General features: G+C 43.4%; 1 protein-coding gene across 4 annotated transcripts in view; it reads right to left on the reverse strand.

Moving 5' to 3' along the window:
* LOC106576727 (zinc finger protein 318) overlaps nucleotides 1–14,083 on the reverse strand; it is a 27,273-nt gene extending 13,190 nt beyond the window's left edge. For all 4 annotated transcript variants that reach the window (XR_001321990.2, XR_001321989.2, XR_001321988.2 and 1 more), the window contains exons 1-7: nucleotides 13,607–14,083; nucleotides 6,505–7,464; nucleotides 5,094–6,318; nucleotides 2,981–3,063; nucleotides 2,774–2,873; nucleotides 2,350–2,669; nucleotides 302–496 (exon numbers count right to left, since the gene is read on the reverse strand). Coding sequence is in view for 1 of the 4 variants with exons in the window: in XM_014154076.2 (XP_014009551.2) it covers nucleotides 302–496; nucleotides 2,350–2,669; nucleotides 2,774–2,873; nucleotides 2,981–3,063; nucleotides 5,094–6,318; nucleotides 6,505–7,464; nucleotides 13,607–13,885 (3,162 nt within the window). In the remaining 3 variants the exon portion in view is untranslated. The remainder of the gene's footprint in view (nucleotides 1–301; nucleotides 497–2,349; nucleotides 2,670–2,773; nucleotides 2,874–2,980; nucleotides 3,064–5,093; nucleotides 6,319–6,504; nucleotides 7,465–13,606) is intronic.
* Between the last annotated feature and the right edge of the window lie 521 nt (nucleotides 14,084–14,604).

The raw sequence follows: 14,604 nt of genomic DNA on the forward strand, positions 1-14,604 counted from the left end.
TAATAATGTATTATAAAGCAGTAGTTCTGGCCATGCAATCTTATTGTTTATCTTGCAGTTACCAGCATGGCTGGAGCGCAAGTACAGCACGGCTTCCTAACCACTTGCAAAATATATTAATAAGACTACATTCAGCAACACTGTAGCTAGCTTACAGCGTTTGTTTACTGAGTGGCTTAGCAAGGATAGTTTGGTTGTTCTCTGTAGTCTGTATATGTGACTGGTTCCACAGCAGAACTCCTGAGCACGGAACTGCTGAAGCCGGAGTCTTATTGGGACATTCTACAAATAGTACACAAACCTTTCGGTGAGATTTGCTGTGCAAGTGCGTGAAAAAATCGAACATGGAACCACAGGTGACATTGCAGCTTTTGCACCAGTGGTTCCCAGCGTCATAGTATTCAAACAGGTCTGCTGGAGTCTCAGGACGCTGGGTACTGGCGGGGGCTTTCTTCTTCGGTTTTTCAGGAGAGGCTCTTGAGGACGACGATGCTGCCTAATGAAGAACAGAAGTTACACAAGTCAGCAAAAGAGCTAAATAAGCCTAGAGGAAGCAGACAAAAAAATACATTGAGTGTTAAAAATTAAAACGGATGTTCGATAAAGAGAATTTTACGATGATCCCCAAACACTGAAGTTTTCAAAATCTCTTACCTTGGCAACATAGGCGATCTGTGTTCCAGCCTTGAGGGAGTTACTCGTGAGTTATCAGAGAATCCTGTTTAAGGCTAATACAGGACTCATATCGTCGTATCCTTGTACGCTAATCTCCACCAATTAATGGTCAAAAATCACATTAAGTACTGATTTGTGAGCAGAGTAAAGCAGTCGAGAGAAATGGACTCAATGAGTGCTGTTCACAGACCATGAGTGAAGAGTGGAAAAACTTCAAGTATGATATTTCAAGAGACTTACTGCTGTCAACCAAACAGCTAAAATTCAGAGTCGAGTTTCCAATAGAGGTCATAAAGATGGCGGCACCCACGGACTTACAACAAATGCCTTGTTTACCAAGTTTGCCGTATTTGTACGTTGCGCTCTGTTACTCTTCTTTGTATCGTCATAAGCCCAGTATACATGATCCAAGTTAAACGCCAAGACGCAGGCAATTTGAAAAATCTGAAAAAGTATATTGTGCTGATTTATTGGAGCACTGAACCATGTTGCACGCCGTAGTTTAAAAACTCCATGGAGTTAGTGGTAAAACCATGACTTCATATTTCAATTCCTACAAGTGTATGCACCCTCGCCATTAAAATCCATTTGACTTATAAGATACCACTCTGCTCCACTGTAAAGATAAAAACATTAAATTTTGGTGTATTCTTGTCTTCAAACGATACAGGTTTTCAATATTTAATAACTTAAATTATTTAAATTGAATACATTATGATTGCGTTTTTTTGAACGAGAAATTAGAGATGAGTGACCACCCTATTAACATTCTCTTTTTAAAACACAAATTTGAAAGAATTAGAGCCAATGAAAAGGATTAAAAACAGGCCACATAATTAGGATTCCTCTCTGTATGCAAAGTATTCATCCCAACTAATCTCTGATCTTCTTGCTACATGTTGATTGTGAAAAATGCTTTCAAATAAATGACAGTTAAATTACAAACAACTGGGGAAAAAGATGGCCTTCTTTCAATTTATGAATGTAAATACCCTAAGTCCAAGCTTCTAACGCAAACATCTTACTGAGTTTGGCATCTCCAGAAACACTTTCAGAGAAAAAGTTTGATATGGTTGTGGTCTTTCATAAACAACAAATAGTGAGCTCCGAAACAATATTGTCAAATGTAGGAAGAGCTTAAGCTTAATCACAACTGTTGGCCATATGAAAGTGAACAGGTTCCACCTAGGTTGCGGGTATAAAACACATTCATTTGTAAATATGCATGTATTTGCAGACCAGTTATGAGATCAGTTGGGTCAGACATTGGCATACAAAGAGGGAACTTTTAAATCGAGGAGTGACCAACTGCCTCTTGGGCAACACCAACATATGACAGAGCACACGGTTTGCCCAGGTTAGACTGAGTAGTTGCATCAACATTGATTAACCCCATATCTGATGTATAAGCAGAAGTCTAAATGCCAGGTATTCAAAGTAAATACTGCTTACTGGTATTTAATGGATCAGACAAGGGCAACTAGACATTTAAATCCAAACCGGCCCTTTTGAATAGTTATTCAAAAAGTCATTTAGACTGATATTCTAAAATAAAGCAAAGGCTGCATGTCAATTTCAGCAAAATAATGATGTTTCTGCAGCAACGAATCTTTTAAGGTTATACCAGTACTTCAGCTCTCTGGCTTGTGCCTGGAGCAGCTTACGGAATTCTACCTTAGCAGAGGCATGGGCCACAGGTGATTTCTCTCTGATGTGAGCACGCTCCTTTTTCTTCTCTTTCTCTGGATGTGGTGGGTGGGTTGGCTGCTCAAGGTCCGCAGAACCCCTACCCTCTCGCCGGGGCTTGTCATTTGGTTGTAGACCCAGAATGAGAGCCACCTTGTCAAGCTCGGATCGTTTCTTCTCTGCTACCTCGTGCTCTTTGCGGAGCTCAGCAATCTGAGTCATGACCTCTTCCTGCAGCCGACTGATCTCAGACAGTAACGGGTCCTTATGGCCATCCTTTTCACGACGCTTTTTGCGCAGAAGCTCCCCTACCAAGACAATACATTTTTTATCCAACTGTACAAAAACCTAATGAACATTTATGAATTAAAATACAAAGAAATATAGGAAAGGAATGAGATGATTGAAGTACCTTGCTGTTTCCGCAATCTCTCTAGTTCCTTCATGAGATAATCTTTCTTTTTCATGCGGATCTCTCTGTCTCGTCTCAGTTTTTCCCGTTCTTCAAGAACCTACAGAATGGAGAATCATTAGAGAACAAGTCTATGGAAAGAGAACAAAACCAGCCAAAACAGTGTCAAATGGCATTTGAATTGAAATGGATAGCTGAATACTCCACCTTTCGTTTTTGGCTTTCATTATTTCGCTCCTCTAAAACCCTCCTGTCCTTGCCATTATCTTGAGGGGCCATATTGGATGATGCTATACAGGAAGAATGTACAAAATTAGACAGGAGTTATGTGCTGCAGTTTCATTGATCACAAAATATATACTGTACCAGTCAAAGGTTTGGACATACCTACTCATTCCAGGGATTTTCTTTACTTTTACTGTTTTCTACAATGTAGAATAATAGTGAAGACATCAAAACTATGAAATAACACATATGGAATCATGTAGTAACCAATAAAGTGTTAAACAAATCAAAATATATTTTATATTTGAGATTCTTCAAAGTAGCCACCCATGCCTTGATGACAGCTTTGCACACTCTTGACAATCTCTCCACCAGCTTCCTGAGGTAGTCACCTGGAATCCATTTCAATTAACAGGTGTGCCTTGTTAAAAGTCAATTTGTGGACTTTATTTCCTTCTTAATGCATTTGAGCCAATCAGTTGCATTGTGACATGGTAGGGGTGTTATACAGAAGATAGCCCTATTTGGTAAAAGACCAAGTCCATATTATGGTAAGAACAGCTCAAATAAGCAAAGTGAAACGACAGGCCATCATGACTTTAAGACATAAAGGTCAGTCAATCTGGAAAATGTCAAGAACTTTGAAAGTTTCTTCAAGTGCAGTCGCAAAAATCATCAAGAGCTATGGTGAAACTGGCTCTCATGAGGACCGCCAGAGGAAAGGAAGACCCAGAGTTACCTTTGCCGCAGAGGATAAGTTCATTAGAGTTACCAGCCTCAGAAATAGCAGCCCAAATAAATGCTTCAAAGTTCAAGTAACAGACACATGTCAACATCAATTGTTCACAGGAGACTGCGTGAATCAGGCCTTCATGGTCAAATTGCTGCAAAGAAACCCACTACTAAAAGGACAACAATAAGAAGAAGAGACTTGCTTGGGCCAAGAAACACGAGCAATGGACATGAAACCAGTGGAAATCTGTCCTTTGGTCTGATGAGTCCAAATCTGCGATTTTTGGTTCCAACCGCCGTGTCTTTGTGAGATGCAGAGTAGGTAAACGGATGACCGCTCTCCGCAAGTGTGGTTCCCACCGTGAAGCATGGAGGAGGTGGTGTGATGGTGTGGGGATGTTTTCTGGTGACACTGTCAGTGGTTTATTTAGAATTCAAGGCACACTTAACCAGCATGGCTACCACAGTATTCTGCAGCAATACGCCATCCCATCTGGGTTGCATTTAGTGGGAGTATCATTTCTTTTTCAACTGGACAATGACCCAAAACACACCTCCAGGCTGTGTGAGGGCTATTTGACCAAGGAGAGTGATGGAGTGCTGCATCATATGACCTGGCCTCCACAATCACCCGACCTCAACCCAATTGAGATGGTTTGGGATGAGTTGGACTGTAGAGTGAAGGAAAAGCAGCCAACAAGTGCTCAGCATATGTGGGAACTCCTTCAAGACAGTTGGATAAGCATTCCTCATGAAAGTGGTTGAGAGAAAGCATTACACACTCTTGGAAATCATTAAGTGGCGCAGCGGTCTAAGGCACTGCATCTCAGTGCTAGAGGCTTCACTATAGACACCTTGGTTCGAATCCAGGCTGTATCACAACCGGCCATGATTGGAAGTCCCATAGGGTGGCGCACAATTGGCCCAGCGTCGTCTGGGTTTGGCCGGTGTAGGCCGTCATTGTAAATAAGAAGAATTTTTCTGAACTGACTTGCCTAGTTAAATAAAGGTTAAAGTCAAAGGGTGGCTACTCCTTCAAGACTGTTTGAAAAGAATTTCAGGTGAAGCTGGTTGAGAGAATGCCAAGAGCGCAAAGCTGTCATCAAGGCAAAGGGTGGCTGCTTTGAAGAATCTAAAAATATATATTTTTAACACTTTCTTGGTTACTACATGATTCCATATGTGTTAAGTCATAGTTTCGATGTCTTCACTATTATTCTACAATGTAGAATAATAGTAAAAATTAAGAAAAACCCTGGAATGAGTAGGTATGTCCAAACCTTTGACTGGTACAGTATATATTGATGGGGAATGAACAAGTCATTAAACATCCACTTATTTAATGCCATCAGTTTATTCTCACCCTTTCTATCACCCCCCTGGTGCAACTCTGGCTGAATAACTTTAAGGTATGGTCTGTCAAAAGGCGGAGTGTTTGGAAAATCTTCAATGGGAGATTGAGGTGGCATGCCCATAGACGGAGGTGGGTACATGGGCCACTGTTGGGGCATGTAAGGCCAGTTCCCATACTGCCCATAGCCAGGAGGTGGATAGTTGGGTGGTACCAGACCATGCGCCTGGGCTTGGGCGTAGGCAGGCATGGAGAGAGATGGGTGGGTGGGTGGCACTGGAGTAGTTTCAGGGGCTTGTGAAGCCTTCTGCCCCCAGCTACTGTCCTCAGTCCTCACCTCTCTGCCGCCTCGAGTCTTCCCATGGATGCTGTGCCTGTCAGATGGGGGTGACTTCTTCCGGTTCCTGCTGTTATCACGGCTGCTACTACGGCTCGGGCTGTGGCTGTCGCTACGACTGCTAGAGCTGCTCCCACTGCAGCTCCTATGCCTGCCCCTGCTCCTGTCTGAGCTTCCTGAAGAGTCACACCGATCCCGCCTCTTGCCAGGTCGACGGGAGGGGGTTTTCGGAGGGGGCCTCTTTCCATGGAGACGCTCCTGAGTCCTGGCAGCCATCTTGCTGATCTCTGTCACCCCCAGGTCCAGCCCGATGGTTTTGAGGAGGTCCTGGATCTTCTCGTACTCCTCCACGTCTTGCTTCTCCTTCCCTTCCAGTGGCCCTGTTCCTGGTGGGTAGTCATTAGGCTCTTCAACCTTGATATTATGGTCAGGGATGGCAGAGGACCTGCTTTGATGCCGATACCTCATGTCCATCTGTTGCTGATGAGAGCTTCTCGGATCTACAATACCAGGATGGCCCTCTAGGTGCGGTGAGGTGCCATAGCGTGCCGGCTCACTCATAATATCATCATAGAGCTCTGACAGACTGTGCTGACGGGGAGCTTCTGCTGGTGCCCTGCCCCGCTCTACATCATCTTCATCTCCATAAAGGAACTTCTCCTCATCGTCAATGTCTGGTACCCTCTTCTTTTTCTCCTCCTGTGGTGCAGGTGCACCTCCCAACAGGTCAAGGATCCCTGCAATCCCACTGTGGTCCAGCCTACCCTGGGCCATGTGTGGGTCATCCCTCAGTTCCCCCAGCATGGTGGCCAACATGACAGGGTCCATGCCTTTCATAGCTGAGAGAAGACGCTCGGCCTCAGCCTCACCAGTAGGGTCAACTCTTGGAGAATCACTGTTCTGCAAAACAAAAACAAAAGAATAATCTATGATGACGAAATTTATCATGACTAATAATTTGGATGAAGAAAAAATAAAGCCTTGTGGGATGACAGGGTTAGAGTGAGTATAGAGATGGGTAACACAATACACAGCTATATGTAACATAATTAATTTAACATAGTAATAAAATGACATGCCCACTACCTGCACATATGACGGGGAGTCAGTCTCAGAGTCCAAGCGCCTCTTCAGGATGGACTTTGTGGGAATATTCAGCATGTCTTCCATCTCTTTGCGGCGACGGGCCAACTCTAGCTCCTTGAACCCACTCGTCTTCTTTAAGTTATTATCACCTCCCCTGCTGCTCCTGCTACTGCTGGTGCTGCTAGTACTGACACTGCGGCTCCTGCGTGGGCCAGCAGTCTTTGCTCTGCTCATACTGCGGGCCTGTCCATAGCTCTGGCCATGACTCCCACTCCTGCTTCGGGACCTGCTTGGCGGACGGCTCTTGCTCCTTCCACGACTTTTGCTCCGTCCCCCCATTTCAGGGCTTTTGCTTCGGGCCCGGCTTTTGCTTCGTCCCCCCATTTCAGGACTGCGGCTTCGGGCCCGGCTTTTGCTCCGTCCCTTCATTTCAGGGCTGCGACTTCTGACACGGCTTTTGCTCCGTCCCCCCATTTCAGGGCTGCGGCTTCGAGCGCGGCTTTTGCTCCGTCCCCCCATTGCAGGGCTGCGACTTCGGACACAGCTTTTACTCCGTCTCCCCATTGCAGGGCTGCGACTTCGAGGACGGCTCTTACTCCGTCCCCCGATTCCCGGGCTGCGGCTACGAGGACGGCTCTTGCTCCGTCCCCCGAATCCCGGGCTGCGGCTACGAGGACGGCTCTTGCTCCGTCCCCCGAATCCCGGGCTGCGGCTACGAGGACGGCTCTTGCTCCGTCCCCCGAATCCCGGGCTGCGGCTACGAGGACGGCTTCTCCCCCTGCTGGGACTCTGCCTCCTGGGGCCACGGTCATCAGGGCCGTCATAACTGGACCTTTTTGGCATGTAAGGAGGGTAGTCTCTTGAGGGTAGCCCTACCCCAGGTGGTCCAGTCAACTCATTGCCCACAGTGATTACCAGACTGTGGTCAGTGGGGATGCCACCACGGGGAGATGGAGATCTCTAATGACAGAATTAGATATGTAATCAGTTTCATAACACTGGGATCTTGAAATGATAAGACAGCATTTTGTGCAATTGATGCATTGTTCCAGTAAAAAAGGCAATATGAGCCAGTGCAAGGGACAGGACTAACTTCCAGTTCCAATGTAAATAAATTAATAAAATTGCACCTGCACATGTAGCTAACGTTAGCTAGCTAGCTAACAATTTAACCAGTATCAGGGTAGAGGAGACAATGAATGTCAAGTCTCCTCTCTAGCCCAGCTAGATACCATTAATTTTCCCATTAGACAGCTCTGCAAACATTGTCAAAATACGTTTGTTACTCACGAAATATGGAGTTTGTGAGCAACCGATACGTACTTCCAAAAAAAACAGTTAAACATTTACAAGCAACCAAAAAAAACATTGTCTGGAAAGAATCTATGTATTGTTTTTTATCACGTGCCAAATCCACCTCTTCGGCACCAATAAAATCACTCATTGCTGCCACGCACAGGTTGGTACAGTATCCCGAAATGTCATTTATTTCATTACCTACAACCAGGGCCTCCGGAAAACATGTGGCGAGGCAGCATTTGCCACAGCACTTTTCAATCAGGTGGCTGTGCCACACCACGTTGGGTTTATACTGAACAAAAATATAAACGCAACATGTAAAGTGTTGGTCCCATGTTTCATGAGCTGAAATAAAAGATCCCAGAAATGTTCCATATGCACAAAAAGCTAATTTCTCAAATGTTGTGCACAATTTTGTTTATCCCCGTTAGCAAGCATTTCTCCTTTGCTATGATATTCCATACACCTTACAGGTATGGCATAGCAAAAAGCTGATTAAACGGCACAATCATTTCACATTGTGCTGGGAACATTAAAAGGACAATAAAATGTGCAGTTGTAACATTACTGTCAATAACATACTTTTATTTTGAAGGCAAACTGCAAATTCCACCATTGTGCCTAATACTTATTGTGGCTAGCTTCACGACACATAACACGGAGTGGTCGAGCCTCACTAGCCAGATGAAGCTAGCTGGCTGCTTATAACATTAGCTTTGGGCAACAGGGTTAAGTTGCTGACTAGCTATTTATTTTCATGAACTGAAGCTCAATTTCAGTAGGCGAACAACAAGTGGCAAGCTAGCCAATACCTACTCACAAGGATTCCTAAATCATTGCTAAGAATAATGAAAATGACTGTAGGTTCTACTGGTCATTGTTTTCTGGCTGCTTGTATTGGTGCTAGCTAGGTACCAAGCTAAAGATAGCTAGACCAGAATGTGCGGTCGAACAAATGATGCTTTATTACCAACGCGGTATTGTAAACACATTGTTCGTGGCCGGTGTTAGCTTGTTTGCACAGCTTTGACAGTGCCACTGTATCTTTTTTTTGACACGCAAAGACCCAAACGGCATTCCATAGTATGCATGTCGTGAAGCTAATAGCAGTGACGCTATTACTGTAACTCCGGTAGGGAAACATCTGAAAAATAGCGCACTTGGTTGTGTGTACCTGTGCTCGACCAGTCGGCGAAAGCCAACATCACCCACGACAGAGAACGGTTGATTGTCAAGGGCAATGAATGCCATTATGTTGGCTTTAATAGATTTCACCTTTGAGTTGTCTCGCTGAGATTTCGTTACGCTTTTAAATGACTGCTCGACTTGTTGACTGTCGATCCACACAGCAGACATTGTGGGCTAGTTTAGGAATGCTGTGTTGTGCGTATAGCGCAAAATTTAACGTGGCATCATTAAGTCATGTACCTACGTTATATAGGCATGCACGTCAGCTTTGACATCGGTTTTGCACATCGGGGCATTAAACCAGACATGCACAATATATCTGTGAACATATCAGAATCAGTCGATATTAGCTAAAAATGCAAATATTGGTATCGGCCGATTCTGATATGTTCACAGATATATCGTGTATCCTTATTTTAAAGAATTTGTCAGTACGTCCAAATCGGCCTCACAAGCACAGACCACGTGTAACCACACCAGCAAGACCTCCACATCCAGCTTCTTAATCTGCGGGATCGTCAGAGACCAGCCACCCGGACAGTTGATGAAACTGTTGAGTATTTCTGTCTGTAATGAAGTCCTTTGAAATGCTTAATGAGTTGCAGTCTGTCTTGGAATGGGTGGCCAGTAATAAACTGGTCCTGAACATCTCTAAAACTAAGAGCTTTGTATTTGGTACAAATCATTCCCTAAGTTCTAGACCTCAGCTGAATCTGGTAATGAATGGTGTGGCTGAACAACTTGAGACTAAATTACTTTACCTTAGATTGTCATTGTCAAAACATGTAGATTCAAAGGTTGTAAAGATGGGGAGAGTTCTGTCCGTAATAAACTTGGAAGTGTACTTCGCCAGACTGCCAAGAACCTTGCCCTCATCCAGGCCAAGGTGGCGAGAGACAGTAGTGATGACACCATAGGCCTTGTTGATCTCTGCACCCGACAGGATGCTCTTGCCAGCATACCTGGAGTCCAACATGTACGCTGCGGCATGTGTGGGCTTCAGACAGAAGTCTTCACGCTTTTTGATGTATTTCAGAACTGCAGTTTCCTCTGCTTGGAGCAACAGTGAAGTGGGCAGGGCAGTATGGATTTCTTCTCTTACATCTGCAAGCAGTCTGAAAATCAGACAGGATGGCATTGTCTCCCTCAATCCATGCAATGGCTACTGCTATAGGTTTCAGGAGTTTCAGGCTGCTTACCACTCTCCCACAATACATCATCCAGGAGGATCCTCTTTATGGGGCTGTCCATATCGGCAGACTGTGATATAGCCATTTCTTGGAGAGACTCCTTCCCCTACAGGAGACTGTCAAACATGATGACATCCCCACCTCAACGGGTGTTGCGGGCCAGCTTCAATGTGGTGCTCTTATTCTTCTCACTTTGCTTGGTGAGGTAGATTGCTGCTATAACTTGATGACCCTTCACATACCTAACCATTTCCTTGGTTCTCTTGTAGAGTGTATCCACTGTTTTCAGTGCCATGATGTCCTTGAGGAGCAGATTCAATGCATGAGCAGCACAGCCAACGGGTGTGAAGGTAGGACTCCTCCACTAGACCAAGCAGCCTTCATGTTTGCAGCATTGTCTGTCACCAGTGCAAATACCTTCTGTGGTCCAAGGTCATTGATGACTGCCTTCAGCTCATCTGCAATGTCTGTTGTCCCTTGTGTCTGTGCTCTTGTAGAATACTGGCTGAGGGGTGGAGATGTAGTTAATTATTCTTTGCCCACAAACATTCGACCACCCATCAGAGATGATTGCAATACACTCTGCTTTCTCTATGATTTGCTTGACATTCACTTGAACTCTGTTGAACTCTGCATCCAGCAAATGAGTAGATAAAGCATGTCTGGTTGGATGGGTGTATGTGGGCAAAGAATATTCAGAAACCTCTTCCAATACACATTGCCTGTGAGCATGAGGTGAACCAGTTGCATACACAGCTCGAGTAAGACATTAATCAGCATTTCTCTGACTACGTTCCTCCATTGAGTCAAACAAACTTCTGATTCCAAACTTCTGATTCATAATTTCCACCTCAAATAGAAGTAGAGGGACTTTTGTCAGAGGTTGCTTGTTGTGAGGGAACTTTATGCACTTGGCCAGATCATTCTGCATCTTTGTTGCATTCTTCACATATGATTTCGCACAGTATTTGCAAATGTACACAGCTTTTCCTTCTACAATAGCTGCAGTGAAATGTCTCCACACATCAGATAGTGCCTGTGGCATTTTCCCGTAAAGATTAGAAAAAAATGAGTAAAAGCAACCCAAATACAATTCCATGTACAGCTAAATAGTTAAGCAGTTAGATGAAACAACTCCTTTGTAAGATAAGTGTTTTAAAATGAAACATGTATGGAAACAGGGGAATTAACACTCCTCAGTTAGCAGGCTCAAGCAAGCTAAAACCCACATGGTAGCAAAAACTAACTAGTAGAAATTGTTAACAAGTTATAAATGATTTAAAACACACTTTGTTGTAGGCTACTATTTACTAGTTAACAAAAAATGTCATAAAATATATTCACCCCACCCAGTATTGTAATCAAAACTTACCAGAAAGCATGTAGTCCTTGGCTCAGACAGTGTAGTAGTGTGGGCTCAATAGCATCTCATTAGTGTGCAAGATTTTGAGAATCAGCTGTACATGTGTTGGAAGAGTGCACTGCACATGTGATGGATTAATGCACTGTGCATGTAGAGAGTTGCAATTCCATTGAATTGGGGATAGTTTAACCAAAATATGCCACAATACCTATAATTGCCTTGTGTGTATAGCACAAAAAAGGTTTACTGTTAATAAGCTAACTTCTTTGATGAATTTAAGCAAAATTCCCCAAATTCCAGGGCTCAACTTCCCATGGAAAATTTCCAGAAATATACCGGAAGGTTTCTGACGCTTTGCAACCCTAGGTATGGCATACCCTCACTCAATTTGACCCATGGTTTTAACCAAACACCAAGCCAAGCCCTTCTCAGACACGGATGTATTTACGGAGTGCGTGGTGACAGTATTGGCGGTTTGGTTATACTGGTAAATCTATGGATAGCATAACTGCATCTGCCAAACAGGTAGGCCTACCTCTTATTTCATAGGAAGAAATAGGCTACAACAAAGCCCTCATGTTGTTAGTGAAGTCAAATTAAAATAAAAACTATTGTTGAAATGAATTACTTTTAGCACCACTTGCTGTCCACCTCTGATTATGCTGCAGCCGCTCCAAAGCTGACATCCACCTGCATGCCTTTTTGGTTGACTTTCTCCTGCACTCTCCCTCCCTATTAATAAGTTAAGACCCTTTTTATTATTATCTCATGACATTGTAATACATTTAGTCTCCAGTCTATTGGATACAGAAAAACCACAATGGCTACTACTCTTTCTACCGTAGGCTACCTAACTGATGTTTAAATGAACATGATGCAGCGTTGGTGGAGCGTAGGTTACCCACGCATGTTCATCCACAAGCAACATATTTCCAACCTCCAAACAGTGGTGAATGGAAAGAGACATCTGTTACACAAAACACCAAAAATGTAATGACATTTGGTGATGGTCATTAGTCCAGAATGAATGCCTCCACTGCTGTCTGTGTGCGTCTCGTGTCCATCATTCATCTCTGCCTTGGCAAACTTTCTGTGTTCTTGTCGAACCACATTGCATTTTGGAGCGTAGGCTATCCACCCGTTTCCATTTGCACATTTGTCCTGCCTCTGACACTTACAGTAATTAGAAATAATGCAGTAATAGCCTACAGTTTGCTTGACATTTGTTTTTATTTATTTAACCAGGTAAATTGACTGAGAACACATTCTCATTTACAGCAGCGACCTGGGGAATAGTTACAGGGGAGAGAAGGGGGGATGAATGACAAATTGTTTTCATTATTGTGATAGGCTAAGGTTGTACAGGTATGGCGTACCCCCACTATTGATTTTGCCTGGACACTGTACCTGAAGCGCCTTACTTTCACCCCTGTATTTAAATAGATTAAGTAGACAATGTTTTTATAGTAATCATTCTGAAGAGATTTGGTCCAAAACAATACTTCTTTGGGGTGCTTGTAAATTGAAATTTTTTTGGAAGTACATACCAGGCATAATGGCAGTAAATTATTTAAGTTGCTCAGCGAAACTCCATATTTGGGGAGAAACAAACGTTTGTTGACTTGCAGAACTGTCTAATGGTAAAATGAATGGTTGTTAACTGGGCTAGAGGAGACTTGTCATATTCATTGTCTCCTCCCCTGCACAGGAGTATAATCCTTATGTCGATTCAGTTGCAAAACGTTTCGTTTGTTGCTTGATTTATTTCAAACAGAAACCGTTTACTCCAAACGGAAAAATGTTATAATGAAAATGAGACAAATTAAGGTAGACCCCACACAGTTCCGTTTGGTTCTTAAAACGATAAACGGTTTCATCTTGCAATACGTAATAAATACACACCAGATAACGTTACTGATTCAGCAAACAATAAACAGTGATCAAATGGTTATGCTAACTAGCCTAGTAACGCAAAAAAAACCTATAGCTACGTTTACCAATGTAATTAACTAGTGGTAGGCTGGTCAGGTAGCAGTAACCTGCAAATAATGATTGTACTTACTTCTCTTTGGGGAGGGCCGCTGCCCCAGTATTCAGCACCTGGTCCTCTGCGACTTCCTGAACCAGCTGAAGTATACCTCCTGCGCGGTGGAGAACGTCTGTACGAGTCTGGAGGTGGCCCGTCATGGTAACCCTCAAACGGTGGTCTGGGCCTGCCTCGTTCTTCTCTAAACGGAGGCCGAGGATACGGCCGGCCAGGGGTAAGACCACGGGGCGGTGGGCCACGGCCCTCGTACGGCGGCGGATACCCTCCTCGAGGTGGAGGCCGTCCACGATACATATTTTACTGTTAAATTTGACTTTCCCTATCAATTACAGCCACTTACTACCGAATAGATGTTATACACATTGCCGTTTCATATTACTTACTGTATGTCTGCAGCTAGTGATAATAACATTCTAACTACCATGTAGCTATTTCAGTTTTTTGACGAACACAGCGCTCACTGTGTTACGATTTCCGGTTTGATTAAACCGATAAACCTTGTCTTCTTCATTCATATATTAGCGGTCCGCCAACAAACGTGAACAGTGCATGCCGCCTCCTATTGTGATGGAGTGTGTGGTCGATCACGGTTATATTAAACAAAATACAACAAAAACCTAAATAGTCTGAGTCCTACCCAATCCCATACTACTAAGAAAATAAAAGAGCCATGCTAATTCCGACCATAGTAAAATAACAGACCGTCCCCCCCATCCCCGAAATATATATATACACAGTTGAAGTCGAAAGTTTACATACACATTTACATTTAAGTCACCTTACCCAAAGACATTTAAACTCAGTTTTTCACAATTCCTGACATTTAATCCTAATAAAAATGTATTGTTTTAGGTCAGTTAGGATCACCACTGTATTTTAAGAATGTGAAATGCCAGAATAATAGTAGATAAAATGATTTATTTGAGCTTTTATTTCTTTCATCACATTCTCAGTGAGTCAGAAGTTTACATACCCTCAATTAGTATTTGGTTGCATTGCCTTTAAATTGTTTA

Source organism: Salmo salar, chromosome ssa18 (genome assembly GCF_905237065.1).
Source record: "Salmo salar chromosome ssa18, Ssal_v3.1, whole genome shotgun sequence".
In the NCBI taxonomy this organism is placed as follows: domain Eukaryota; kingdom Metazoa; phylum Chordata; class Actinopteri; order Salmoniformes; family Salmonidae; genus Salmo; species Salmo salar.